The sequence below is a fragment of the Carlito syrichta genome, unplaced genomic scaffold (genome assembly GCF_000164805.1).
Source record: "Carlito syrichta isolate Samal-C Ts95f unplaced genomic scaffold, Tarsius_syrichta-2.0.1 Scaffold274096, whole genome shotgun sequence".
NCBI lineage: Eukaryota > Metazoa > Chordata > Mammalia > Primates > Tarsiidae > Carlito > Carlito syrichta.
In genome coordinates, this window is record NW_007218192.1 from 871,667 (window position 1) to 899,597 (window position 27,931).

The following is a 27,931-nucleotide window of genomic DNA, read 5'->3' on the forward strand; positions in this document are numbered from 1 at the left end:
GAAGTTTGCCCTGTAGCCTGGGGACCATCTTGGAGGCTGGGATTATAGGCAGGGAAATGGGGGAGGAGCCCTAGCTTCTCTCCAACTTGGAGGGTCCACTCTGAGGCTGATCCCTTACTCTTGACCCTTGTCCCATGCTGAGCCTGGGGTCTTGAAGTCTTCTTGCCCAGAGCTTCTCCAGCAGGCAGCCAGGACCAGTAGGAGTGCAGCCAAGGTCACTGCCTTCAGCCCCAGGACCACAGGTGTGAGCACAGACAGGAGGCCTGGGGGACACAGCAGAGAGCTCAGAGAAGACCCCCAGGTGAGTACCCTATAGTCCACACTGCAGTGCTGCCCGTGAGAAAGGTCACATCTAGCCACTGTAACCTCTGAGCTACATTCTTTCTACATTGGAAGAGGAAGTCAAGGAGCACCCCTCCTCTATCCTGGGTCCAAAGAAACCTTGCCCAGTACCTACTTGGACCTGTAATCATGCCACCAGCACACCTAATCTCTGGAAACAATAGGAAATTGCTTTCATTTATCAGCTACTCAGCTCACCTGCCTCAGACCCTGAGCCAATCTTTCCAAGTGCCTAATATAATCCTCCAAGGAAACCTACACGGTAGGACAATGATCCAGTTTTGTTTTGTTTTTTTTTTTGAGTCAGAGTCGCACTTTGTCACCCAGGCTTGAGTGCAGTGGCACATTGGCCATTGCAACCTCGACCTGCTGAGCTTAGGCGACCTTTCTGCCTCAGCCTTCCAAGTAGTTGGAACCACAGATGCATGCCACTGCACCTGACTAATTTTTTTGTTTATTGTAGAGATGAGATCTTGCCAAGTTGCCCAGGCTGGTCTGGAACTCCTGGGCTCAGGCAGTCCTCTCACCTCCACCTCCCAAAGTGCTGGGATTACAGATGTAAGCCACTGTGTCTGGCTGTGATTCAGTTTTTATAGATGAGCAGACAGACTTTGAGTGGAGAAGTGATTTCCTCAGGCCACACATGTCAAGAAGTGATGGAACCTAGGTGTTCTAGCTCCCATGAATGGCAGGAACAGGGCTGAGCATCAGGAAAGCTAATCTGACCACCTCTGCCACAAGCTGCTGCCAGTCATGGAGCCCCCAGGGTTAACAGGTGATGTGTCAGGCACAATTCTAGACACCTGGCCCATATGACCTCACAGATCCACATGCAACCACATGAGGGAGGCTCTCTGATTCCTATCCCTCTCCCCTCTAGTCAGATACCAGACACTCAAGGAGTGAGGCAACCCGCCCATGATCACACTGCTGGAAAGGGATCCCCCCAGGAGGCCTGGTCACAGGGCCATGTTCTGCAGGGCTGCCATGCATGTCTCTCCATATGGCCCTGAACTCTGAATCATGGGGAGCTCACTACCTCTCAGGCAAAACTTCCCACTGAACAGTTAGCTGGCTCTGGCTGTTAGGAAGCCATTTTGTGATTGAGCTCTTATAACACGGCTCTCTGAGTTTCCATTTCTTTAGTTGAGATGGGGTCCTGGGAACATTTTTGGTGGCAGATGAGCCCCAGAAGCCTGGGACCGCTTCCTTCCCATGACCAAGCCATCCATGTTCCTCCCACTCCTTGTCTGTGGGAGACTCATGAACTCCACTGAGGGCAGGTACACTCACCTGTTGGAGGTATCCCAGCTGTGTTTTCACTGGTGAATTCTGCCTCCTGAGGAGAGGTAGGTTTTGCTGCAAGGGAGAGAGACTTTCTCACACTCCCCTCACCTTTCTCTCCTGCCACCTCCTGAGCCCCTGTACTGAGTCACTGAGACGAGTCTGCCAGTTTCTACCTGGGTGGGGGCTGGAAGTCAAACCATGCATCTGTGAAGGATGAAATTAGATTTTCTGCTAGAACATCCCTGGATATGGATGTCTGGTTCATTACGGTGTCTCCAGCACCTAGTACAGTACTACAGGACACTCAACAGACATGCAACAGATGCTTGTTGAATTATTAATGGTCTATACAAAGTTCTGTGAAGTCCAGAATAGGGAGATACTAACTCTGCCTGGGAGGAGGAGAAAGTTCTACAGAGGAGTCATTTGTGTTGAACCTTGAAGGATGAGTAGGAGTTCTCAGAGAAAAGGTGAACGGATTCCAGGTAGAGGGAACAGTTTATGTAAAGACATGGAGGCTGAGAAGAGCTAGCTTATTTGGGGCATGGTATAAAGGTCCTCTCCACCAGCACCTCTAGACAACCTGTCTCACCTTTCACTCTCAGCGCGGTGCCCTGTCCGGACAGGTACTGCCTGTTGAGTTTCCTGTGAAACTTCACACAGTAATAGGTCCCAGCATCCTCAATGGAGACACCCCTTAGAAGAATGCTGAAGTCGTTGTTGGAGGCCTGCACTGCTGTCACATTGGGTTGGGAGATGCCTCCAAAGTTGTAAATGGCCTGCCTGCTCAGACCAGACCCCCGGAACCACCGAATGGGCCCAGGGGGACCATCTCCGAGTACTGTGCAGTTCAGGAAGACAGTGTCTCCAGTGGTCACCAAGACCAACTCCTGTGGCTGGATGATCCAGAGGTCTGGTTCGGGGTCCTCAGCACCTGAAGCCAAAGAAAGGGTCCTCACTGTGTTCCCTCTCTTCTTCTATCATTCATTAATTTCCTCCCTCATCCTCCAACACCCTTCCCTGATTTCTTCACTAGCCAATCCCTCCCACTTTCTTTCCTTCCTCACTAGTTGATTCATTCAGTAAGGAGACTCAGAGTACCAACCAGGTCCCAAGGCTAGGACGAAGTGAATCTCAACAAGATACACACGTGCCCTGCCCTGAAACCACCCTCAGTCTTCTGGTGGAGATGGTAGAAAAAATAATCCAGAGGCTGGAAACCCAGAGGACCACAGGACTACAGAGATGGCACCATCACAGCTTGGAAGGAGCCAGCAAAGCCTTTCTGAAATGCTGGCACCAAGGTAAAAGGACTCCCCCTCATACTCTCCCTGTCACCAATTACAGGGTGGTTTCACAAGAATCCATTTGATTTAATCACCCGAATGACCCTTGAAGTAAGAATTCTGTTGACCATTTTACAAGTTCAGCACTTGCGGTGTCTAGAGCCACAATGACTGATTGTGAACAACAGTGCTCTTGACTGACAGGCACAGGATTTGGGTATCCAGGACACCACTGATGGATTTACAGATGCCATGACTGGTTACTGGGGTTGATTACCTTACCAGCCCCAGGCCTTGACTCTACTCTCGTAATTTGGGACATCCACACTCTTACTGTGGCCTCATGGTGGAAGAGGGCACATCCTTGTCCTCGACTTGGAGCTGAGCCAAGTGACTTGTTTTAGCCAGGGCTGTTAGCAGACATGATGTGAGTAGAGGCTTGAAACGTGCTTGGGGAGTTGGACTGACCCTCTGTGCTCCTGCCATCTCCCTGAGAAAAACATGCCCCATGTGGCTGCTACCTCTCTGGCCCAGGCCCCAGCACGAAACACAAGGAGTGGACCCACCCCTGTCTCACATAAATGAGTGCGTGAGATAGAAATACAGAGTGTCCTGTGCCACTGAGATTTTGTGTGACACAGAGGGATGGTGGATACAGGTGACTTCGGGGAGACAGACCAGAGTGACTGTGTAACTTGCGGGGCCTGAGACTCACCCTTCACAAGCACTGCGGTGCCTTCATCCGGTGACTCCTCCGAGTGCTCACTCAAACAGTGGTAGGTTCCAGCATGCTCCCTGGTGACATTGTGGATATAGATGGAATAATCGCAGTTCAGTGGCTCTGATGCCCATTGGGTCATGGGCGTCACCCCAGGGAAGAAGCCGTGCTTGAAGTTATACATTTCTTGCTGGCCCTGAGTGCTCCTCTTGACCCATTTAATCATGTCATCAAGGCAGGAGCGGACCACCGTACACCTCAGTAGGAGCGTCTCACCTTCGGCCACCAGTAGGGGGCCCTCAGGCTGTAGCAATTGCCACCCATTCCCGTCGCTCTGCTCGGAGACTCCTGCAACAGAAAGGTCTTGCATGGGACTGGCAGGACTTGGAGCTCTAAAAGGCAAGCTTAAAACAATCAAATCATTTAACGTCTAGGCAAGAACGATGGCTCGGGACAAGGGAGGGGTGCAGTTAGAGAGGCAAGGGGCAGAAGAGTTGGGGTGTCTGTCTGCAGAGAGAGAACAGATGGAAGTGGAAAACCTACAAGTAATAGATGACACTTCAGCACTCACCATTTATTCTTCACAGCACTCCTAGGAGGGAAACAGCATCATTCTCATTTTATGACAGAGGAGACTGGGGGCCCAGAAATGTTAGTAACTTCTCGGGATCATCTGTTAGGGGTTGAATTGTGTCCCCCAAATATACATGTTGCAGTTCAAACCCCCAGTACCTTAGAATGGGACTGTATTTGGAGACAGGGTCTTTAAAGAGGTAATTAAGTTAAAATGAGGTCATTAGGGTGGGACCTAAAACAATATGACTCATAAGAAGAAGGAATGTGGGGCAGCCTCTTCGGGTCCCCTCCCACTGTGGGAACTTTTCTGTCCTCTCAATAAATCCTGCTTTCTAAAAAAGAAGGAGAGGGAGAGGGAGAAGAAGAAGAAGAAGTGTGGACACAGACATGCACAGAGGGAAGACCGTGTGAAGACTCAGGGAGAAGGCAGCCATCTACAAGTCAAGAAGAGAGGCCTCAGGAGGAACCAACCCTGCTGACATCTTGATCTAGGACATCTAGCCTCCAGAATTGTGAGAAAATACACTTACAGTGTTTAAGCCACCCAGTCTGTGGTACTTAGGGCAGCTCTAGCAGACTAACATATCACCCAGTAAGAATGTGCTAGATGCTTGATTCAAACCTTCACAATCTGTTTCAGAAACCCTGGCTCTTTTACTCTCAGAGATGTAGGTTTGTGTGTTGTGGTGTTCAGTGTAAATACTCTCCCTACCTCCTGTGAATTGTTTGACAAACTGTAGTTCTTCTTAATGTGTTGTGAAGTGATCTATTTTAAGGGTAGATTGAACTGTTGAGTTGGACCTCGGAGGGGGTTCAGAGGAAGAGGGCCAAGGCCTCTCACAGAAGTTCTTTGATGCCTGCATTAGAAACACCATCATGGTGGGATTAACGGTAGTCAAAATCTGTCTGGGGACGGGGAGACACCGCTTATCCACAAGGGTGCCTGAATGATGCATATTTGTATACCTAACCCTTAACTGTACCCCGCAATTTTAAAATAAAAAATATGATTTAAAAAAAAGAAACACCATCACATTTTCTCCTCCCAAGAACTCCATGAGGTAGATACTATCATTATTGTCTCCATTTTTGAGATGAGAAAGATGAGATGCTCAGAGAGGTGAAGAAACATGAGCTGAACCATGCATTGCATAGGCATCATGGCCAAGATTTGAATTAATATCAGGTGAGTTAAGATTCTGCCCAACTCCACATCATGAGCTTTGTGCCCTGAGTGTTCTTTACGTCTGTGTCCCATTGGGCCTCATGGGTAGCTGGGTCTTACTACAAAATATTAGTTTGTAGTATATCATGATGTTTCTTCACTGTGAGGCAGAAGGAGCAAGGAGGTAAAGCAAACATTCCCTTTTAAGAGAATATAGGAAAAAGGATGGAATTCTGAATATTTTCTCTGCCTGTCTTCAGCTGGGCATTGACCATCAAGAAGAATTGCCTCACAGTTGCGACCAGTGATACTCCAAGTTCAACCCTAGGAATTCCTTTTGTCCTTGAGTTCCTTAGTCCAAGAAATTCAGCAACATCCACCCCGCAAAATGACCTGAGTCAGTCAGATCTGTTATCGTTAATCCTTTCTATTTGTCCTTTCTCCAGCTACAGGTCCAGTTTCATACCTCTGCATATGGTTACCCGGTTTTCCCAGCATCATTTACTGAAGAGCGTATTCTTTCCCCAGTGTATGTTTTTGACAGTTTTGTTGAAGATCTGTTGGCTGTAAATATGTGGATTTATTTCTGGGTTCTCTATTCTGTTCCATTTGTCAATGTGTATATTTTTATACTGATGCCATGCTGTTCTGGATACTGTGGACCTCATATATTTTGAAATTAGGTAGCGTGACAGCTTTATTCTTTTTGCTCAGGAATGCTTTGATTATTCTGGCTCTTTTTTGTTCCACACAAGTTTTAGGATTTTTTTTCCTATTTCTTTGAAAAATGACATTGGTATTTTGATAGGAATCGCATTAAATCTGTAGATTACTTTGGGTAGTATGGTCATTATGCAGAAGTATGAAAGTGGAACCCGTCACTTACCATATACAAAAATCAACTCAAGATGGATTAAAGACTTAAATGTAGGACCTGAAAATATAAAATTACTGGAAGAAAACATTAAAAAAACTCCTCAGGACATTGGTCTAGGCAATGATTTCATGGCTAAGCCCTCAAAAGCATAAGCAACAAAGAAAAAAATAGAAAATGTATCATATTTATTAATTTGTATATGTGTTGAAACATCCCCTGGTATAAATTCCACTTGATCAGGTGTATTCTCTTTATGATGTGCTATTGGACTGAGTTTACTGGTATTTTGTTGAGGATTTTTGCATCTATATTCTTCAGGGATATTGGCCTGTAGTTTTCTTTTTTGTTGTTGTGTTCTTGTATGGTTTTGGTATCAGGGTAATGCTAGCCTCGTAGAGTGAGTTAGGTAGAATTTCATCCTCTTCAATTTTTTGGAACAGTTTGAGGAGCACTTGTATTAGTTTTCTTTATACATTTGGTAGAATTCGGCAGTGAATCCATCTGGTCCTGGACTTTTCTTGGTTAGGAGACTTTTTATTACTGATTCAATCTCACTACTTGAAGTATCAATCTGTTCAGGTTTTCTGTTTCTTACTCACTCAATCTCGGTAGGATGTATATTTTCAGGAAGTTATCTATTTCCTCCAGGTTTTCTCAGTTTGTTTGTAATAGCCTCTGATGGTCTTCTTTTGCAATTACTATGGTATCACTTGCAACATGTCTTTTTTTCATTTCTGATTTTATTTACCTGGGTCTTCTCTCTTCTTGATGAGTTTAGCTAGTGGTTAATGAATTTTGTTTATCTTTTTGAGTTGCCAGCTTTTCATTTTGTTGATCTTTGTATTTTTTAAAAGTGTCTATTTGGTTTAGTTCTGCTTTGATCTTTATTATTTCTTTCCTTCTGCTAATTTTGGGCTTGGTTTGTTCTTTTTTTAAACTCAATTTTGAAAAATTATAGTGTAGTGGGGTACAAGCAAGGATTTACTATATACCTACATAAGTAGGCTGCAAGTTGGTGAAATTTGGGCTTCTAACTAACTCTCACTCTCCCAGCAGTGGATCAGGTATCGTTTGTGTTGTCTTGTGCCCCCAACCCTCCTCCCTCCCTCCTTCCCTTCCTCCCCTAGTAGTGCCCAGTGACTGCTGATCCCACCCTTGTGCTCATGTGACTAGTGTTCAGGGCCCACTGAACTTATGAGAGAGAACTTGCGGTATTAAGTTCTTTGTTTCTGTGATAATTCACTTAGTGTGATGGTCTCCAACTCCATCCAAGTTACTGCTAAGTCCATGATTTTGTTCTTCATGGCTGCATAGCATAATACTCCATCATGTATATGTACCACATTTTCTGTATCCAGTTCATTTTTGATGGGCAGCGGAGTTGGTTCCATGTTTTTGCTATTGTGAATAGTGCAGCAGCAAACATGCGTGTGCAAGTGTGTTTTTGGTAGAGCAATTTATGTTCCTCTCGGTATATTCCCAGGAGAAGGATTGCTGGATTATATGGAAGATCAATTTTTAGTTCTTTTAGGAATCATCACATTGTTTTCCACTGAGTTTGAACTAGTTTGCATTTCTATCAACAGTACAGAAGTGTTCTCTTTTCTCCACAACTGTGCCAGCCCCTGTTGGGTTTTTTTGACTTATTTATGATAGTTGTCCTTACTAGAGTTAGGTGGTACCTCATTGTAGTCTTGATTTGCATTTTTCTGATTATTAGTGAGGTTTAATATTTTTTTCATGTTTCTGTTGGCTTGTATGTCATCTTTTGATAAGTGTCTGTTCATGTCCTTTGCCCACCTTTTAAAGGCGCTGTTTTTTCTTTCACTTTTTTGAGTTCCTTATAGATACTAGATGTCAGGCCTCTGTCAGATGCATAATTTGCAAACATTTCCCCCCATTCTGTGGGTTGTCTCTTTACTCTCTTGATGGTTTTTTTTGTTGTACAAAAACTTTTCAGTTTGATGAGGTGCCACTTGTCTATCTTAGCTTTTATGGCATTCGCTTTGGGTGACTTGGTCAAGAATTTGTTGCCTACTCTGATGTGCATAAGGGTGTTTACTATGTTTTCTTCTAGGATTCTTATTATTTGAGGTTTTACATTTAGACTTTGATCCATTTTGAGTTCTTTTTTGTATATGGGTAGGGATTCAGTTTCATTCTTCTGCTTTTGGTTAGCCAGTTTTCCCAGCACCATTTGCTAAATATGGTCTCCTTTTTCCAATGATTGTTATTGGTGGCTTTATCAAAGATGAATGGGTTGAGAAACTGTTTTTATTTCTGGAATCTCTGCCCTTTTCCATTGGTCTGTATGCCTATTTCTGTACAAATACCATGCCATCTTGGTACTGTAGGCTTGGAAAAAAGTTTAAAGTCTGTAAGTGTGATACCTCCCACTTTGTTCCTGTTGCTGAGGATTGCTTTGGCTGTTCATGCTCTTTTTTGTTTCCATCTGAATTTCTGGATTGTTGTTTCCTGGTCTGTAAAAACTGATGTTGGTAATTTGATGGGTTTTGCATTGAATCTGTAGATTGTCATGTAGGATGCACATCTTAACAATATTGAAGTTTCCATTTGTTTGTGTCATACTTGATTTCTTTGAGCAGCATTTTGTATTTCTCATTATGAAGGTCTTTCACTTCTCTAGTTAGGTGGCCATTGTGAATGACATTGTGTTTTTTATTCATTTATTTTTTTACCTGCTTGTTGCTGGTGTATAGAAATGCACATTTCTGTCTTTTGCACATTGATTTTGTAACCTGAGTCTTCACTAAAGTTACTTATCAGTGAGAGGAGGCTTCTTGGTAGACAACATGATTCTACAGGGTTTTCTCTAGGGTTTTCTAGGTATAGAATCATGTTGTCTACAAGGAAGGATAGATTAACTTCCTCTTTTCCTATTTGGATACCCCTGATTTCCTTTTCTTGCCTGATTGCCCTGGCTAGGACTATATTGAACATGAGGGTTGAGAGTAGGCATCCTTGTCTTGTTCCCATTCTTAGCGGGAATGCTTCCAGCTTCTGCCCATTTAGCAAAATGTTGGCTGCAGGTTTATCATAGATGGCTCTTACTGTTTTGAGGAATGTTCCTTTGATACCTAGGTGCTCAAGTTTTTTGCTTGTTTTTTTTAAAATCAAGAATGGACGATAGATTTTGTGAAATGCTTTCTCTGCATCTAATGATAAAATCATGCAGTTCTTGGTTTTACATTTATTAATGTGCTGAATTACATTTATGGTCTTGCAAATGTTAAACCAGTACTGCATCCAGGAAATGAAGCCCACTTGGTCATGGTGAATGATACTTGAGATGTGTTATTGGATCTTATTTGCTAGAATCTTGTTGAGAATTTTTGTGTCTGTGTTCATCAAGGAGATTGGCCTGTAATCCTCTTTGCTTGTTAAGTCTTTGCCAGGTTTGGGTATCAGCATGATGTTAGCTTCATAAAATGAGTTGGGGAGAATTCCATCATTCTCAATTGCTTGGAATACTTTCAATAATATTGGTACCATCTCCTGTTGTATATATTGTAGAATTCAGCTGGGAAGCCATCCAGGACATTTTTTGGTAGGAAGGTTTCTGAGTTGATTTCCTGGATTGTTATTACTCTGCTTAGAGTTTCAGTTTCTTCTTGTTTCAACCTTGAAATGTTATGTAATGTCAGAAAGTCCTCCATTTCCTTCAGATTTTCTAGCTCATTTGCATGCAGGTATTCATAGTAATCTCTGATAATCTTTTAAATTTCTTTTTAAATTATTTTATTTTTAAAATGTAGGTTACAAATGAGAGTTAGGTACATACGTGGTCATCATACAGGTAAAGTGTGGGTACACTTATTGATGTTATGTCCCCCATCCCCTGGCAGTGTCCCACTACTGCCAATGCCTTTCTTATGGTATTCTGATAAATGTTCAAGGTCCACTTATGTGTGAGTACATGTGGTACTCAGATCTTTGTTTCTGTGATAAATCACTGAGTATTATAGACTCTAATTGCATCCAGGTTGCTGCAAAGTTCATAATTTTGTTTTTCTTTATAGCTGCATAATTTTCCATTGTGTAAATGTACCATATTTTCTTTATCCAGTCAACTTTTGATGGGCAGCATGGTTGGTTCCATGTTTTAGCTATTGTGAATAATGCTGCAGTAAACATATGTATGCAGGTATCTTTATTATAGAGTGATTTGAGTTCCTCTGGGTATATTCCCAGAAGGGGAATTGCTAGGTCATCTGAAAGGCTGATTTTCAGATTTTGTAGAAATCACCACACTGTTTTCCACAGAGGTTGTACTAGTTTACATTCTCACCAACAATGTAAAAGTGTTTCCTTTTCCCCACATCTTCTCCAACATCTGTTGTTTTTTGAGTTATTGATGATGGCCATCCTGACTGGAGTTAAGTGGTATCTCAATGTGGTTTTAATTTGCATTTCTTTGATGATTAGTGAGGCTGAGCACTTTTCCAGGTACCTGTTGGCTGCTGGTATGTCTTCTTCTGAGAAGTGCCTATTCATATCTTTTGCTAATTTTTAAATTAGGGTTGTCTGTTTTTTTTCCTTTCGGCATGTTTGAGTTCCTTGTAAATCCTAGATGCTAGGCCTTTGTCATATATATAGTTGGCAAGTATTTTTTCCCATTCTGTGGGCTGTCTCCCCACTCTCTTGATGGTTTCTTTTGCTTTGCAGAAGCTTGTCAGTTTAATGAAGTCCCACTTGTCTATCTTATCTTTTATGGCATTTACTTTTGGAGAGCTGATTAGGACTTGATTGCCTATTCCAATTTCTGTAAGGGTGTTGCCTACATTTTCTTCTAAGATTCTTATAGTTTGAGGTTTTACATTTAGGTATTTTATCCATTTAGAGTTGATTTTTGTGTATAGTGATAGGTAGGGATCTTGTTTCAGTCTGCTGCATGTAGTCAGCTAGTTTCCCCAGCACCATTTACTGAATAGGTTCTCCTCTCCTTACTGGTGTTGGTGGAGGCTTTGTCAAAGTTGAGTTGGTTGAGGAATTGAGGTTTTGCTTCTGGAATCTCTATCCTGTTCCATTGGTCTATATGCCTGTTCTGGTACCAATACCAGGCTGTTTTGTTTATTGTAGCTAGCGTTATAGTAGAGTTTGAAGTCTGGAAGTGTGATACCTCCTGTTTTGTTTCTTTTGTTAAGGAATCTTTTTAATTTCTTTAGGGTCAGTTGTTATTTCACCTTTTTTATATCTAATTGTATTTATTTGGACTTTCTCTCTCTTTTTTAAAGTCAATCTGGCCAGAAGTCTGTCAATTTTATTTATCCTTTCAAAGAAACATTTTTTTTGTCTTGTTGATCCTTTCTATGATATTTTTTTCTTCTATATCCTGTAATTGTGACTTTATCTTAGTTATATGAATTTTTCTACTGAAATTAGGATTTAGATAATCTTGTCTTTCCAGTTCCCTTAGGTGTGGCATTAGGCTGTTTACTTGTGATCATTCTATTTTCTTGATGTGTGTGTGCAATGCCATGAATTTTTCTCTTACACTGCTTTCATAGCATCCCAGAGATTCTGATAAGATGTGTCTTTGTTTTTGTTTGTTTCCAGGGTCTTTTTATTTCTGTCTTGATTTCTGTGTTGACCCAGAAGATGTTCAGCAGCATGTTGTTTTATCGTCCATATCTTTGTGTGTTTTAGGGGGAATCTTGCTGGTGGTAATATTTATTTTTATTCCACTGTGATATGAGAAGATGCATGGTATGACTTTGATCTTTTGAAATTTGTTCATCCTTGATTTTTGTCTGAGAATGTGATTGATCTTGGAGTATGTTCCACATGCTGATGAGTAGAATGTACACTCTGTAGATGTTGGGTGATGTGTTCTGTAGATGTCTATTAAACCCATTTGATCAAGCATTGAGTTAAGGTTCCAGACCTCCTTATTGACTTTTTGCCTCGATGATCTGTCTAGGGATGTTAGTGGGGTAATTAGGTCTCCAAGTATGATTATGTGTGTCAATGTCCTATCTTAGTTTACTTAGTAGTTGTTTTATAAACCCTGCTCCTGTGTTGGGTGCATATATGTTTAAGATGTATATTTCTTGCTGGTGGACTGAGCCTTTACCATTATGTAGTGTCCTTCCGTTTCTTTTTTAACTTTTGATGGTTTGAAGTCTTCTTTTTCTGATATCAGAATAGCTACTCCTGCTGTCTTCTGTTTTCCATTTGCCTGAAAGATTATCTTCCAGCCTTTAACTTTGAGCCTGTGAGTGTCCTTGGCAGTGAAATGAGTTTCCTGGAGGCAGAAGACTGTTGGGTCAAGCTTTTTTATCCAGTTTGCCACTCTATACCTCTTCAGTGGCACATTTGGTCCATTCATGTTCAAATTAATTATTGAAATGTGAAAGTTTATCCCTGTCATAGGACTCTCAGAGGGTTGCTTTCCTTCCTTTTGTATTTATATGTGTGTCTATTTTCATTTTTGTGAGTGCTCTGTATACTCTATTAACTCTGTGCTTGACTGTACCTTTTTCCACCCCTGTGTTCAACACCTTCTTAAATGTCTCCAAAAGGGCTGTTCTAGAGATGCCATATTCTCTTAGGAATTGGATGTTTAGGAAGGATTTTAATTCTCCATCACTGATGAAGCTTAGCTTGGTGGGGTAGTAAATTCTTGGCTGGAATTGCTTATTATTATTATATTTTTGAAGTTGCTTCTTTCCACCTTAACTCTTTACTCTTTAAAAAAAATTTATTTTAAAGGCGTGAGGTACAATTCAGGATTAGGTATATAAATGATTATTGTACAGGTAAAGTTTAGGCTTTCATTTGGTCCCCACTTTGCCTGGTTTGGGATCAGGTACCCTTATTAATGTTATGTGCTCCCCCACCTCTCCCCTGGCAGTTTCTGGCTACTGCCAATCCCTTTCTTATAGTGTTATGGTAAATGTTCAGGGTCCACTTATGAATGAGAACATGTGGTATTCAGTTCTTTGTTTCTGTGATAAAATCACGAAGTATAATAGACTCTAAATTCATCCAAGCTGCTGTGAAGTCCATAATTTTGTTCTTCTTAATGACCGCATAATATTTCATTGTGTATATGTACCATATTTCTTTTTACTCCAGTTCAATTTTAATGGGCAGCACAGTTGGTTCCATGTTTTTGCTATTGTAAATTGTGCTGTGATAAACATATGTGTGCGGTGTCTTTTTTTGTAGTGTGATTTAAGGTCTTCTGTATATACGGAATTGCTTATTTTTAAGGACACTAAAATTTGGGCCACAGTCCCTTCTGGCTTTTAGTGTTTCTGCAGATACGTCTGGAGCAATTCTGATGGGTCTTCCCCAGTAGGTAGTCTGACCTTTCTCTCTTGCTGCCTTTAGGTTTTTTTCTTTCATACTTACTTTGTAGACATGGATTCCTATGTGTCTTTGGGATGGTCTTCTCATGTGATACCTTGTGGGGTTCTTGAATCTCTTGTGCTTGAATAGTCAACCCCTCAAGTGAGATGTGGGGAGATTTTGGTTGACCTCACAGAATGCTTGTTCCATGGTATTCTCAATTTCCCTTTCTGCTTCAGAGATACCAATCATGCATAGTTTGGCTTCTTGACATTGTCTCACATCTCTTGGAGGCTTTTCTCCTTCTTTTTGAGCCTTTTAATTATGTTTTTGATGGTCTGGGTCAATTTCATATTTTATTCTTCAAGTTCTGAGATTATTTCCTCTGGCTGATTGATCCTGCTCCCTATGCTTATTACTATGTTTTAATTTACAGGATTAAGTTCTTCATTTCCATTATTTCAGAATTGGTCTTTCTGAAATTGGCCATCTCTACTTTTACTTTCTGTATGACTCTGATGAGTCTCACTTCTAGTTTTCTGTGGTTCTCTTTATTCATTTTTGCCATCAAATCTCCAATTTTTGTGGCTGTCATCAGGGGTAGGCTGTTCTGGGGGACTTCCATTGTTTGTACTCTGATAGCTGCTTTTTTGGGTGCTGTCTCTTTAAGACCCTGAGGATTGCTATATTTTTTCATTGATTCTTCCTTGTTTGTGACAAGCATCTCTTCTCTCTCTATCTTTTCTTTTGGCTTTATTGCTCTGAAGCTAGTCAATGACCCTCTAGAGCCCTTCTGTTGTTCAATATAGATTTCTCAGTGAGAGAGAGAGAGAGAGAGAGAGAGAGAGAGATTCACTTTTGCTCTGTGCTCTACCTTGCGACAGGTGTCTCTGATGTAGATTTTTTTCTCCTACAGTTAGTCCTTAGTCCAGTTGGGTTGGTTTCAGATCCTGTGGCTAGTACTCTGTGGAGAGTGGGTGGGGGCATAGGACCCCTCATCTTCTGTCTGCAGTCTGTAGCCCAAAAGCCTTCCCACTGGAAAAGCAGAGTGTCTTTTGTGTTATTCCCTCCCTGTTCAAGTCTGTGCTCAGCACTTGAAAGAGAGTAAATTCTCTGCCATGAGGGAATCTGCCCTGTGGGCATGTGGGGCTGGGAGGTGATCCTTCCTGATCTGGCTGGGGGGGTTGGCTGCCAGCTGTTGGCAGTGGAAGCCAGCTGAGTTCAATCTGCAGGTGAGCTTTCCTGGACTGGGAGCCGATTGCTGATCTCTGCTTGCAGAATGTGTACTCTTGGCAGCATCTGAATGTGGGTTTGTTCCCTGTTTCACTTGGGCTACTGTCATCTGCTGCTGTGCCCCAACCAGGACTCCTCTTGCATGGGACAAATGACTTATGCACAGCGGGGAGTGGGAGTACTGACCCAAAGTGTTTTAGGATCACTCACCCCCTCTTGTTCACAGGGCAGGGCTTCAGTTCCTGTGTGAGCCTGGTGTATGGAAGGGGATGGGGTGCCCAGATTCCAGCATCTGCCATTGCTTTCTGGTTTCTATGTGTTCAAAGAGAGCTTTGCTGGGTGTAGGGTGCTTCACCCATCCAAACCTGTTCAAGATGTCTCTGTCTATTGGTGGTTGTGTCCCTACTCTCTGCCTCACTCGGCAAGAGAGGAGCTGGTCTGCTGCTCCACACTAGCCACCTTGGATCACTTTTCTAGTTTGTTGAGGTACAGCATCAGAATGTTTATTTAAAATTTGTCTACATTTTTTTTTTGAGTTGGAGTCTCACTGTCACCCAGGCTGGAGCGCAATGGCATGCTGATGACCACCACAGCCTTGACCTACTGGGCTCAGGTGATCTTTCCACCTCAGCCTTCTAAGTAGCTGGAACTATAGGCACATGCCACCGTGCCTGGCTGATTTTTTTATTTATTGTAGAGATGAGTTCTCACCAAGTTGCCCAGGCTGGTCTTGAATCAGTGGGCTCAGACAATCCTCTCACCTTGGCCTCCCAAAGTACTGGGATTATAGCCATGAGCCACCGTGCCCAGCCTCTTTCTACTTTTCAATGTAGGCATTTGTTGCTATAAAACTTTCCTCTTAGTACTGTTTTTGCTGTATCCCACATGTTTTGATATGTTATATTTCCATTTTCATTTGTTTCAATTTTTTTTAACTTTAACTTTTTTTGAGATGGAGTCTCACTCTGTCTCCTAGGCTGGATAGTAGTGGTTTGATTATAGCTCACTGCAGCCTAAAACCTCTGGGTTCAAGTGATCTTCTCATCTCAGCCTCCCAAGTAACTGGGACCAGGCATGCTCCACCACATCAGGGTAATTTTTTATTCTTAAAAGTTTTTTGGAGATAGGATCTTACTATATTGTGCAGGCTGTTTTTGAATTCCTAACCTCAAGTGACTCTTCTGCCTCAACTTCTTGAGTAGGTGGAATTACAAGCATGGGCCACTACATCCAGCTTGTTTCAATACTTGAAAAAAGTTTCCATCTTACTCTTTTCTAAGGGACGTGTTTAATTTTCATGAATTTGGATAGTTTCCAAAATTCTTCTTGGTATTGATTTTTGTTTTACCTTTTGTGGTCTGAGAAAATACTTGATATAATTTCTGTTTTTAAAAATTTGTTGAGACTCATTTTGTAGCCTAACATATGGCCTATTCTGGAGTACATTCAATGTCCTGATGAGAAGAATGTGTGTCCCGTAGCTATTAGATAAAATGTTCTGTAAATCTCTACTAGATCCATTTGGTCTAAAGCTCAGGTTAAATTCAATGCTTCTTTGTTAATTTTTTTAGTCTAGATGGTTTGTGCAAATGCTGACAGTGGGGTATTGAAAGCTCCCATTAGTATTATATTGGTCTATCTCTCTCTTTAGATCTAGTTATATTTGCTTTATGAACCTAGGTTCTTCTGTATTGGGTGCATATATATGTTTTGAATTGTTATATCCTATTATTGGGGTGATACCTTTATCATTATATAATAACCTTCTTGGTCTTTTTTTGGAAAAACTGTTTTTGACTTAAAGTTTGTTTTATCTGATATAGATATAGCTATTTCTACTTGCTTTTCATTTCTGTTTGTGTGAAATATCTTTTTCCATCCCTTTACTCAGGTCTATATGTATCTTTGCAGGTTAAGTGCATTTCTTGTAGGCAGCATATGGTTGGATCATGTTTTTAAAATTCATTCAGTCAGTTTATATCTTTTTTTTTTTTTTTGAGTTGGAGTCTCACTCTGTCGCCCAGACTGGAGTGCAGTGGCCACTTCCGGCCACCGCAGCCTCGACTTGCTGGGCTCCGGCGATCCTTCCGCCTCAGCCTTCCAAGTAGCCGGAACTACAGGTGCGTGCTACCACGCCTGGCTGATTTTTTGATTTATTGTAGAGATGAGGTCTCGCCAAGCTGCCCAGACGAGTCTGGAACCTGCGGGCTCAGGCAATTCACTCACCTCGGTCTCCCAAAGCGCGGGATTACAGGCTGAGCCACAGAGCCCGGCCCAGTTTATATCTTTCAGGTGGAAAGTTTAATGCATTTACATTCAAGGTTATTATGGATGTGTGAGGTTTGATTTCTGTAATATTGTTCACCATTTTCTGTCTGTTTTGTGTATTCTTTTTTCTTTCTTTTCTTCTTATTGTTAGTCATTGTGGTTTGGTGAATTGTTGTGGTAGTACCATCTGAGTCTTTTCTCTTTCTCATGTGTGTGTTTGTTTCCCCAGTGAGTTTTATACTTTTGCGTGTTTCCATGGTGGTAAATGTTGTCCTTTTACTTTCAGGTTTAGGACACCCTTGAGCATTTCTGGTAAGGCTGATCTATTGATGATAAATGACCTCAGCTTTTGCTTGTCTGGAAAAGACTTTATTTCTCCTTCACTCATGAAGGATAATTTTGCTGAGTATCCTTGGCCAGCAGTTTCCTTCTTTCAGCACTTTGATATATCATCCTATTATCTCCCGGCCTTAGGTTTTTCCTAAGAAATCCAATGTTACTCCAATGAGAATTTCTTTATAGGTGACTAGACGCTTTTCTATTGCTATCTTTAGAATTCTGTCTTTACTTTGACTCTAAGCAGTTTGACTATAATGTGCTATGGAGAGAACCTTTTTACATAGTATCTCTTTGGGGGATCTTTGAGCCTCCTGTACCTGGATATCTAAATTGCTTGCTAGACTTGGGAAATTTTCATTTATATTGTGTTAAATAGGTTTTATAACCCTTTCATTCTCTCCTTGCCATCTAGAACATCAATAATTTAAATATTTGGTCACTTTATGGTATCTCATGTCACGAAGGCTTTGCCCATTCTTTTTTCTTTATTTTTGTCAGACTGGGTTATTTCAAAATACCTGTTTCAAGTTCTGAGATTCTTTCTTCTGCTTGATTTAGTCCTTCTTGAAGCTCTAGAATGTATTTTGTATTTCATACAATGAATTCTTCAGTTTGGTAATTTCTATTTGGTTCTCTTTTATGACAGCTATATCTTTGGTAATTTTTCATTTATTATCTGAACTGTTTTTCTGATTTATTTGTATTGTTTTTTAGATTTCTCTTGTATCTCACTGAGTTTCTTTAGTATCAATATTTTAAATTCTTTTTCTGGGATTTTGTGAATTTCTTTTTGGTTGGGATCTGTTGCTGGAGAATTATTGTGTTCCTTTGAAGGTGCATATTTCCTTGCCTTTTCATGTTTCCTGCATCTTTACATTGATATCTGTGCGTTTGCTATAATAGTTGCTTTTCCCAATTTTTGAGTTGCTTTAGTAGGGAAGTAGTCTTTTCTGAAGATGTATCTGTGGTATTGGATGGGTAGAGCACTTTGGCTTAGATTTTGGGTGCATGCAGTAGTGCGGTCCCTATGATTTCTTTTGTTATAAATAGTGTCAGTGGTGTTTATGGTTTTCTTGATGGCTCTGAGTATAGTTGTTACTGGAGGCTATGGAGAAGTTTTGTTGGAGACTGAGGTGGGTCAGAGGTGACAGTGGTGGACTGAGTGTACCTATCCTTGGGCTCTGACACTGAAGTTAGCTGGTCTAGGCAGTCCAGTTCTTGGGCCTCCGGTTGGCTTGCTTGGGGGCTAGGAATGGCATTGGTAGACTGGGTGGGCTTGTTCTCAAGCCCCTGGGCCACAGTTATGCTGTCAGCAATGGCAGTAGCCATGGAGGGACAACCCTCTGGGACCCAAGTGATTCACACTGACTGAAATGGGGTGGGTGGGTTGGTCCCCACACCTGCATGTAGTGCGTGTGGGTGGGTGCCAGCTGTGGTGGTAGCTGGAGGTTGAGTGAGCTCAATCTCAGACCCTGGGAGGAGTACTCAGGTGCCCCCCCAGTGGTTGAAGTGGCTGGGTGATTCTCCTGCACAGTATGTTCAGGTCCTACAGGTGGGTGTAGAGCCAGGCCAGGAGGTGCCCTCAGGTCCCCCAGTGGTGCATGCTAAGGCTGGCTGTGATAGGAAGGAACAGGGTGATCCCAGGCCACTATGGAATGTCTGGGTGAGCGTGGCAGCAGCAGCGGCTGTACTATGGCTCCGCTACTGGGGAAAGTAAGGTTGCTTTTCCTGGGAGCAGCCACTGGCAGGCAGCTGGGGAGTGCAGGCTTTGCCTGCATCTTGGCCCATATTTTGCAGCAGTGGTAGCTGTGGATGGTGAAATTTGTACTCAGGGCACATGAAAATGTGTGACTACCCCTCTGCTAGAGGAGGGGGAGAATGGCTAACTGCCTCTGGCTCTCACTTTGTCCCTGATAGCAGAGCAGGACACTGTTCAGTGTGACCTGGGCTATCAAAATGGTGCCATGCTGCAGCTGCTTAGGGTTTGGGGTTTTGTGGAACCTAGCATAAGCTTTTCTCCAGAGCAATGCCTTTGTGTTGTTTCCAGGGAGCTCCTTATACTAATCTTGGGAACCATGAGGATAAAGGGGCTATCTTGTGGCTAGGATTATATGAATCCATGGAAGGAACATGGACTAATGGTGGTCTCTTACCCTATTCAGACTCCCCGTAGCATCCTACCAAACTGTTGGTTCTTATATTATATGTAAAATGGTAAGATATCACTTAAAGGTAGACTGTTATAAGTTAAAGATGTATACTATAAACTGTAAAGCATCTATTAAAATACAAAGTAAATACATGTAGCTAATAAGCCAATAAAGGAGGTGAAATAGCATAATAAAATACTTAATCACCAAAATAGGAAAGTAATAGGTTTATACTTATTCATATCAATAATAATTTTAAATGTAAGTTGTATAAATATCTAATTAAGTTAGAGATCATCAGATTGATACAGAGTAAGACCCAAGTATATGTTGCCTATAAGAAATGCACTTTAAATATAAAAGTACAAATAAGTAAAAACAATAATGGGAAAATATAGTTTGCTTAGACAAATCAAAAGAAAGCTAGAATGGCTATATTAATATCAGATAAAGTAGATTTCAGAGTAAAGAATATCTTCAGGGATAAAGACTGTCAGTTCATAATATAAAGGAGTAAATTAATCAATAAGACATAAAAATTCCAAACATTTTTGCTCATAATAACAGAACTTTAAAATACATGAAGCAAAAGTCAATCTAAATTTAAGGAGAAATAAACAAATCCACCAGTTAGAGTCTGAGATTTCAATACCCTTCTTTCAATAGTTGATAGAACAAGTAGTCAGAAAATCATAAAGAATACAAAATGGCTTGAAAAACACTATCAATCAACTTGACCTAGTTGACATTTATAGACCACTACCAACCCAAATTTTAAAAAATCTTTATAATTGTAAAAGTATTCAAGTCACAAAAAGCATATTTTTAAGCCACAGTAGAATTAAATTAGAATCACTAATAGAAAGAGGTCTAGGAAAAAGAAAAAACCCATATATTTGGCAACTAAATAACACACTTCTAAATAACATCTGAGCCATAGAAATAATAGAGAAATTAATAGACAAAGCAATCCTGAGCAAAAAGAACAAAGCTGGAGACATCACATTACCTGACTTCAAATTATATTACAAGGCTATAGTAACCAAAGTAGCATGGTATTAGTATAAAAATAGACACATAGGCCAATGAAACAGAATAAAAAACATGTAAATAAATCCACATATTTACAGCCAAGTGATTTTTCACAAAGGCACCAAGCACATATACTGGGGAAAGGATAATCTCTTCAATAAATGGTCCTGGGAAAATTGGATAGCCATATGCAGAAGAATAAAACTAGTCCCCTATTTCTTACCATATACAAAAATCAACTCAAAATGAATTAAGGACTTAAATGTTAAGACCCAATACTATAAAACTACTAAAAGAAAACAGAGGAAACACTCCAGGACATTGGTTAGGCAAAGATTTCATAGGTAAGACCTCAAACCACAGGCAGCAAAGGCAAAAATAGACAAATGGGACTATATTAAACTAAAAAGCTTCTGGACAACAAAGAACAAAATCAACAGAGTGAAGAGGCAACCTGCTGAAATGGTAGAAAATATTTGCAAACTGTTCATATAACAAGGAACTAATATTCAGAAATTACAAGGAACTCAACTCATCTATTTAAAAAATTCCATTAAAAATGGAAAAAGTACAAAAGAAGTCATACAAATGGCAAATGGGTATATGGGTATATGAAAAATGCCCAGCATCAGGGAAATACAAATCAAAACCACCACAAGATATCATCTGACTCCAGTCAGAATGGCTATTAACAAAAAGACAAAAACAAAACAAACAAAAAAATCAGATGCTGATGAAGATGCAAAGTAAAGGAAACTTACACACTGTTGGTAGGACTGTGGATTAGTACAACCACCATGGAAAACAGCACGGGAATTTATCAAAAAACTAAAGATAGAACAGTCATACTACTGGGCATTTGGCAATCCCACTACTGGGTGTTTTTCCAAAGAAAAGGACATTAGTATATCAGAGGGGTACCTGTACCTCCATGTTTATTGTAGCACTACCTGCAAGAGCCAAGATATAGAATCAACCTAAGTGTATATCAATAGATGAATGAATTAAAAATGGTATATATATATATACAATGGAATACTATGCAACCATAAAAAGAATGAAATCTTGTCATTAGCAGCAACATGGATGGAACTGGAGATCATTATGTTAAGTGAAATAAGTCATACACAGAAAGACAAATATCACATGTTCTTACTCATATGTGGAAACTAACAGAATTTAACTCATGGAGGTAGAGGGTAGAATGATATTTACCAGAGACTGGGAAGGATGGGTATGGGGGAAGGCATGAAAGAGTGATCAATGGGTGCAAACATATGGTTAGATAGAAGAAATAAGATCCTAGTGTTTGATAGCAGAATAGGATGACTAAAGTTAACAACAATGTATTATATATTTCAAAATAACTATAAGAGAGGACTTAAAATGTTCCCAATACATATAAATGATAACTATAGGAGGTAATGGATATCCTAAGTATCCTGGCCTGACAATTACATATTCTATCCATGTGACCAAACATCACATGTACGCCATAAGTGCCATATATACAAATATTATGTATCATTAACAAAGAAAAATTAGAAAGTATTTTGAATTCAAAGAAAATGAAAACATAATATTAAAATTGGTGACATGCCACTAAAGCAAGGGAAATTATAGTATTAAATGCCTCTATTAGGAAAGAATAAAGAATTTAAGTGAATAAGCTTATTTTCTCTTCAAGATACTAGAGAGAGAACAAATTAAACCCAAAGTGAATAAAAGAAAGAAAATCTTCAAGATCAAAGTGAAAATCAATAAAGTAGAAAGCAAAAACAAACAAACAAACAACTCCCCCCCCAAACTCCAATTCTATGCAGGTTGCTGTGAAATTCATGATTTTATTCTTTTTTATGGCTGTGTAATATTCCATTGTGTATATGTATCACATTTTTAAAAATCCAGTCCTCTTTTGATGGACAGCATGGTTGGTTCCATGATCTTGCTATTGTGAACAATGCTGAGATAAACATATGTGTGCAGGTATCTTTTTTATAGAGTGATTTGAGTTCTTCAGGGTATATTCCCTAGTAGGGGGATTGCGGGGTCATATGGAAGGTCGATTTTTAGAGCTTTTAGGAATTGCCCACTGATTTCCACAGAGGCTGCACTAATTTACACTCCTACCAACAGTGTAGAAGTGTTCCCTTTTCACCACATCCTCTCCAGCACCTGTTATTTTTTGAGTTATTGATAATGGCCATTCTGACTGGAGCAACCTGGATGGAATTGGAGTTTATAATACTGAGTGATCTGTCACAGAAACAAAGATCTGAGTATCACATGTTCTCACTCACAAGTGGACCTTGAAAAACTATCGTAATACTATAAGAAAAGGATTGACAGTGGTGGGAAACTATGGGGGGGCAGGGAGGGGAAGGGAGGTGGGATTAACGGTAGTCAATATATGTCTGGGGACGGGGGGCACACCTCATCAACAAGGGTACCTGCACAATGCATATTTGTATACCTAACCCTTAACTGTACCCCACAATTTTAAAATAAAAAATATGTTTTAAAAAAATCAATGAGAAAAAGAAAATCTTTGAGAAGATCACTAAAATTGGCAGACCTCTAGCAAGACTGAACAGGGGTAAAGGAAAGTGAGAGAGTGAGAAAGAGAGGGTGAGAAACAGAAAGATAATTTAAATGACTAAAATCACAAATGAGATTGGTAATACTACTACAGACTTTACACTTATTAATGGGATAATAAGAGAATATTATGAACAACTTCAATCTATGCATTTTTATAACTTAGGTAACTTGAACACAATTCTTGAAAAACACAAACTACCAAAACTACCACAAGAAAAAATAGATAACTTGGATAACCCTGTTGTCTATTAAAATTTTTAATTGGTTGTTAAAAACTTTCCCAGAAATAATACTCCAATTCTAGATAGTTTCACTAATGAATTTTACCATACATTTATGAAAGAAAGAACATCAATTTTATACAAATATTTTCAGTAAATTGAAAAGAAAGGCATACTTTCCTAATTATTCTATGAATCTGGAGTTATTCTGAAACCAAAGTCAGACAACGTTCTCATGAGAAAAGAAAACCAATATCCCTCTTGAACATAGATGAAGATTTCTAAGTAAAATTTTAGTAAACCAAATTCAGCGATATATAAAAAGTTATATAATAAGTAAAAAGTATTATGTTCAAGTTGAGTTTATCTCTGAAATGTAAAGTTGGTTTAACCTTCAAGAATCAATAAATGTCACACACGCAGATACATACACACACACACACACACACACACACAACCCTATATGGTCACTCAATAGATGCAGAAAAAGCAGTTGACAAAATCCAACATCCATTCTTAATAACAACTCTCAGCAAACAATTGAAGGAAACTTCTTCAAATTGATAAAGGCATCTGTGAAAATCCTACAGCAAACATACTATGCATGGTGTAGTGATAAAAACACGAATGTGTTCCCTCAAGGTAAGGAATGAGACAAGGATGTCTGCTTTTACAATTTTGTTTTTGTTTTAGAGACAGGGTCTTACTCTGTCACCTAGGCTGGAGTAGAGTGGCACAAGCACAGCTCACTGCAGCCTCAACCTTCTGGGCTCGGGTGATCCTTCTGTCTTAGCTTCCTGAGTAGCTGGGCCTACAGGCGTGTACCACCATGCACGGCTAATTTTTTGTAGAGATAGGGTCTTACTATGTTTACCAGGCTGGTCTCAGACTCCTGGCCTCAAGTAATCCTCCCACCTCGGTCTCCAATGTGCTGGGATTACAGGCACATGCCACTGTGCCTGGTAAGTTCTTACAATTTCTATTCAGCATTGTAGTAGAGGTTCTAACCAGTGCAATACAATAATCCAAGGAAATTGATGGCATCCAAATTTGAAAAGAAGAAAATACCTTTACTTGCAGAAGACATGATCAAAATTGCAATGGAAATCTCTTTAAAAAACGACTAGACCTAATAAATGAGTTTTGTAAGGTTGCAAGATACAAAATCATTATACAAAGTTATTTGTATTACTACATACTTGTAACAAACAAATGGAAATTGTAAAAATTGCAACAATAAATGTTATCAATAATAGGAGATGTTTAGCAAAAAAATGTGAAGGAACTGTAAACTGAAAACATTGCTGAGAGAGGGAAAAAAAAACCTAAATAGAGAGACACATATTGTTCATGTTGGAAGACTCAATATCGATAAGATGAAAATTTTCCTCAAATTGATATATATATAGATTCAATGCAATTCCTATTCAAACTCTAGCAGATTTCACTCTAGAAATCAACAAACTAAATATAAAGTTTTTAGAAGAGCCAAACAATTTGAAAAAGAATGAAGCTGGAAAACTAATACTATCTGATTCTAAGACTTACTGTACAATCAAGACAATGTGATATTTGCACAAAGATGGATAAACTTATCAAGGAAACTGAATAGAGGGTAAAGAACTAGTCCACACATATATGGACAACTGATTTTTGACAACAGTGTAAAGACAATTCAGTGGAGAAAGAAGTTTTTCTACAATGGTGCCAGAACAATTGGAACAATTAAACTTGTGCAAACAAATGAACTTTGGTTCATAACTTGAATCATATAAAAATTCAAAATGAGTTATAGAACTAAATATAAAATATAAAACCTCAACTTCTAGATAAAAACATAGGAAAAAAATATTTTTACCTTTGGATTAGGCGAAGATTTCTTAATACAATACCAAGATCATTGTACATAAAAGACAAATTGATGAATTGGACTTCGTAAAAATTAAGAATTCCTGCTGTTCAAAGACATTTGTAAAAGAATAAGACAACCTACAGAGCTGTGAAAAACCTTTGTAAAGCATATATATGATAGAACGCTTGTATCCGGAATATGTAAAGAACTCTCAAAATTCAATAATAAGAAACACACTTAAATAATGGAAGTTGAACAGAGACTTCACCAAAAAGGATGTACAGCGTGAAAGATGTTCAGTATTATTACACATTAGGGAAATGCAGATTAAAACTACAGTGACTATATACCTGTTACAATGACCAAAATTGAAAAGATTGACCATAATAAGTGTTGACAAGGATGTGGAGGAACTGTCATCCTCTTACATTGTTGATGAGAATGTAAAATGGTTCAACAGATTTGGAAAACAGTTTGGCAGTGTCTTAAAAAGTTAAACATACTGCTACCATATGATCCAGTCATTTTATTCTTAGGCATTTCCCCAAGAGAAATGAAAGCATGTGTCCACACAAAGACTAGTACACGAATACTCACAGACACTTGATTTGTATTAGCCCCAACTACAAACAACCCAAACGTCTGTCAACAGATGAATGGAAAATGGTTTATTCATAATATAGACCAGCATGAAAATAACTGAACCACTGACATGTGCAACGATTTGAATGAATCTCAACATGACTATGCCGAGTAAAATAAGCCAGACAAAAAGGAGTACCATTGCTGTATGATCCTTGTTACATAACGTTCTAGAAAATGCAACCCATAGTGAAAGAAAAGCCCTATGGTTGCCTGGAGACAAGGAGGCGTGGAAAAGAATGACTCACAAGGAAACTTTTGCGGGTGCTGGATATGTTCATTACGTAGATTTTGGAGATGATTTCACAAGTGTGAACCGCATCCAACACCCACAAAACTCATCCAACTGTGTACTTTACGCATGTACAGCTTATTGTGTCAATCACACCTCAATAAAGCTGTTTTAAAAAAGATTTAAAACATTTATCAGATGAAGTCTGTGACGGGGGGGAGAGAGGCGTGGAGAAGAGGCAGTGGGAAGAAGGGAAGACTCCGAAAGTGTTATCCCAACTGGGGGTGAGTCTGGGGACGTGAAACGCCAGGGAAGAAACTGGAGCCTGGAACTGGGCTGGTGTCCACCAGCCCTCCCCTCCCTCTCCCCTTCTCGAGTCTCCTTTGGTGCTATGGCATGGGCTTTGGGAGGTGCCTCTGCCTTGTCTGTGGGCTGGACCAGCCCCTTACCCCAGCTCTGGGATTCCTCCCCAACTATCTTCATCCTCTGCCTTTCATGGTCCCTGTTGAGATGCTCCCTTTGGAAGTCTGGTGGAAAAATCAATATTTTTCAAAAAACACTTGGAATATTTTTGATTCTGGGTAGTTTAGATTTTTGGTCTCCTAGTCTGGTGTCTAAAACATAGCAGAGGCTCAAAAGGACATGTGGAATGAGGTCTAGTAATTAGGATTCGCATATTACAATGGAGGAAACCAGTATAGAGAGTGAAGTGGTATCACAAGTCATATAGCCAAAAAGCAAGGGAGCATCCAGTTCTGACCCCACACCTGGGTCCCACTGAGATCCCCCCTGGGTGGGAATGCCCTGGAGGACCCAAGGTGAGAGAATCTCAGCAGAGCCTTGGGCAGCAGCCCAGATGGGAAGAAGATCGGATGAGCCCATTGAGAGCCAAGTATCCCATCTGGTGGATCAGTGGGCTCCAGACTCAGAGAATGAGCTATGCCCAGGATTCCTGGCACTCAGGGGCCAAACTGGCCTGACCCTGGGTAAGGGGAGACATGGGTATGATAATACTAATAATAGCCAACAGTTATCAAATCTTTAAATGATGCCAGGTATTATCTTGTTAAATCCTCCTAATAAAGTCACAAGGTGGGTCCTATTATTAGCCCCCTTTTACAGATGGGAAAAACTAAGGCTTAGAGAGAAGCTGCTTAATCCAGTCATTGGAGAGGTTTGAGCCCACCTGTCTTAAGCTGAGTCAGGGCCGGCTCACAGGTGTGCCATCTATAAAGCTGTTCAAGGAACCATGCTTAGAAGGACCCTGTGCTTGGTTTAACGCTTTGCAGTGTTGCTTAAAACTTTCTGAACAAGGGGCCTACGTTTTCGCTTTGCACTGGGCCTCACAAATTAAGTAGCTGACTCAGGGCTGAGCCTCACTATGTTTCTATTTAACACTCACAGCACCCCCACAGAAACGTCCTCTGAATACCTCTGTTTTGTTGAAGAGGAGACTGGGCCTAACAGAGCCATGACATCTGACATGGACACACGAGCATTCAAGCCAGAACCCGGAGCCTGGAGCCTGGGAGCTCAGTTACTTCACTGTGCTGCTTCTTGGGGCACAGGGTCTGCCTCTCTCTGCCAGGGTCAGAAAAGTTCCAGTGTCCTCCCTCTGCAATGCATCTTGGTAGAGTCAAGCTTCTCCAGGCATGCCAGAGAACTTAACGCCCCTCTCAAAGGCCAGCCGGGGTGGACCCCATTCTGCCCAGATCCCACTCACCTGAGAAGACAAGGTACAGCGTCAGCAGCAGGGAACAGGGAGCGGAGTGGGTCAGGCATGTAGAGGAGGGCAT

At 40.5% G+C, this 27,931-nt stretch overlaps 1 protein-coding gene across 1 annotated transcript; it reads right to left on the reverse strand.

Annotated features, from left to right (window-relative positions):
• Positions 1-114: 114 nt before the first annotated feature.
• On the reverse strand, positions 115-27,931 carry SIRPB2 (signal regulatory protein beta 2). Its single transcript, XM_021709706.1, has 5 exons — positions 27,859-27,931; positions 3,631-3,981; positions 2,222-2,563; positions 1,636-1,701; positions 115-263 (listed from the first exon to the last, which is right to left on the reverse strand). The coding sequence occupies exons 1-5, from the start codon at positions 27,929-27,931 to the stop codon at positions 115-117; spliced, it is 981 nt and encodes a 326-aa protein (XP_021565381.1).

Bases quoted from the DNA above. Each gene is read 5' to 3' on its own strand.
- SIRPB2 (XM_021709706.1), bottom strand. From the start codon at position 27,931: ATGCCCTCCTCTACATGCCTGACCCACTCCGCTCCCTGTTCCCTGCTG. The intron at 3,982-27,858 runs GTGAGTGGGATC...TTTCTGTTGCAG, and splicing joins GCTGTACCTTGTCTTCTCAG to GAGTCTCCGAGCAGAGCGAC. The intron at 2,564-3,630 runs GTGAGTCTCAGG...CTTTGGCTTCAG, and splicing joins CACCGCAGTGCTTGTGAAGG to GTGCTGAGGACCCCGAACCA.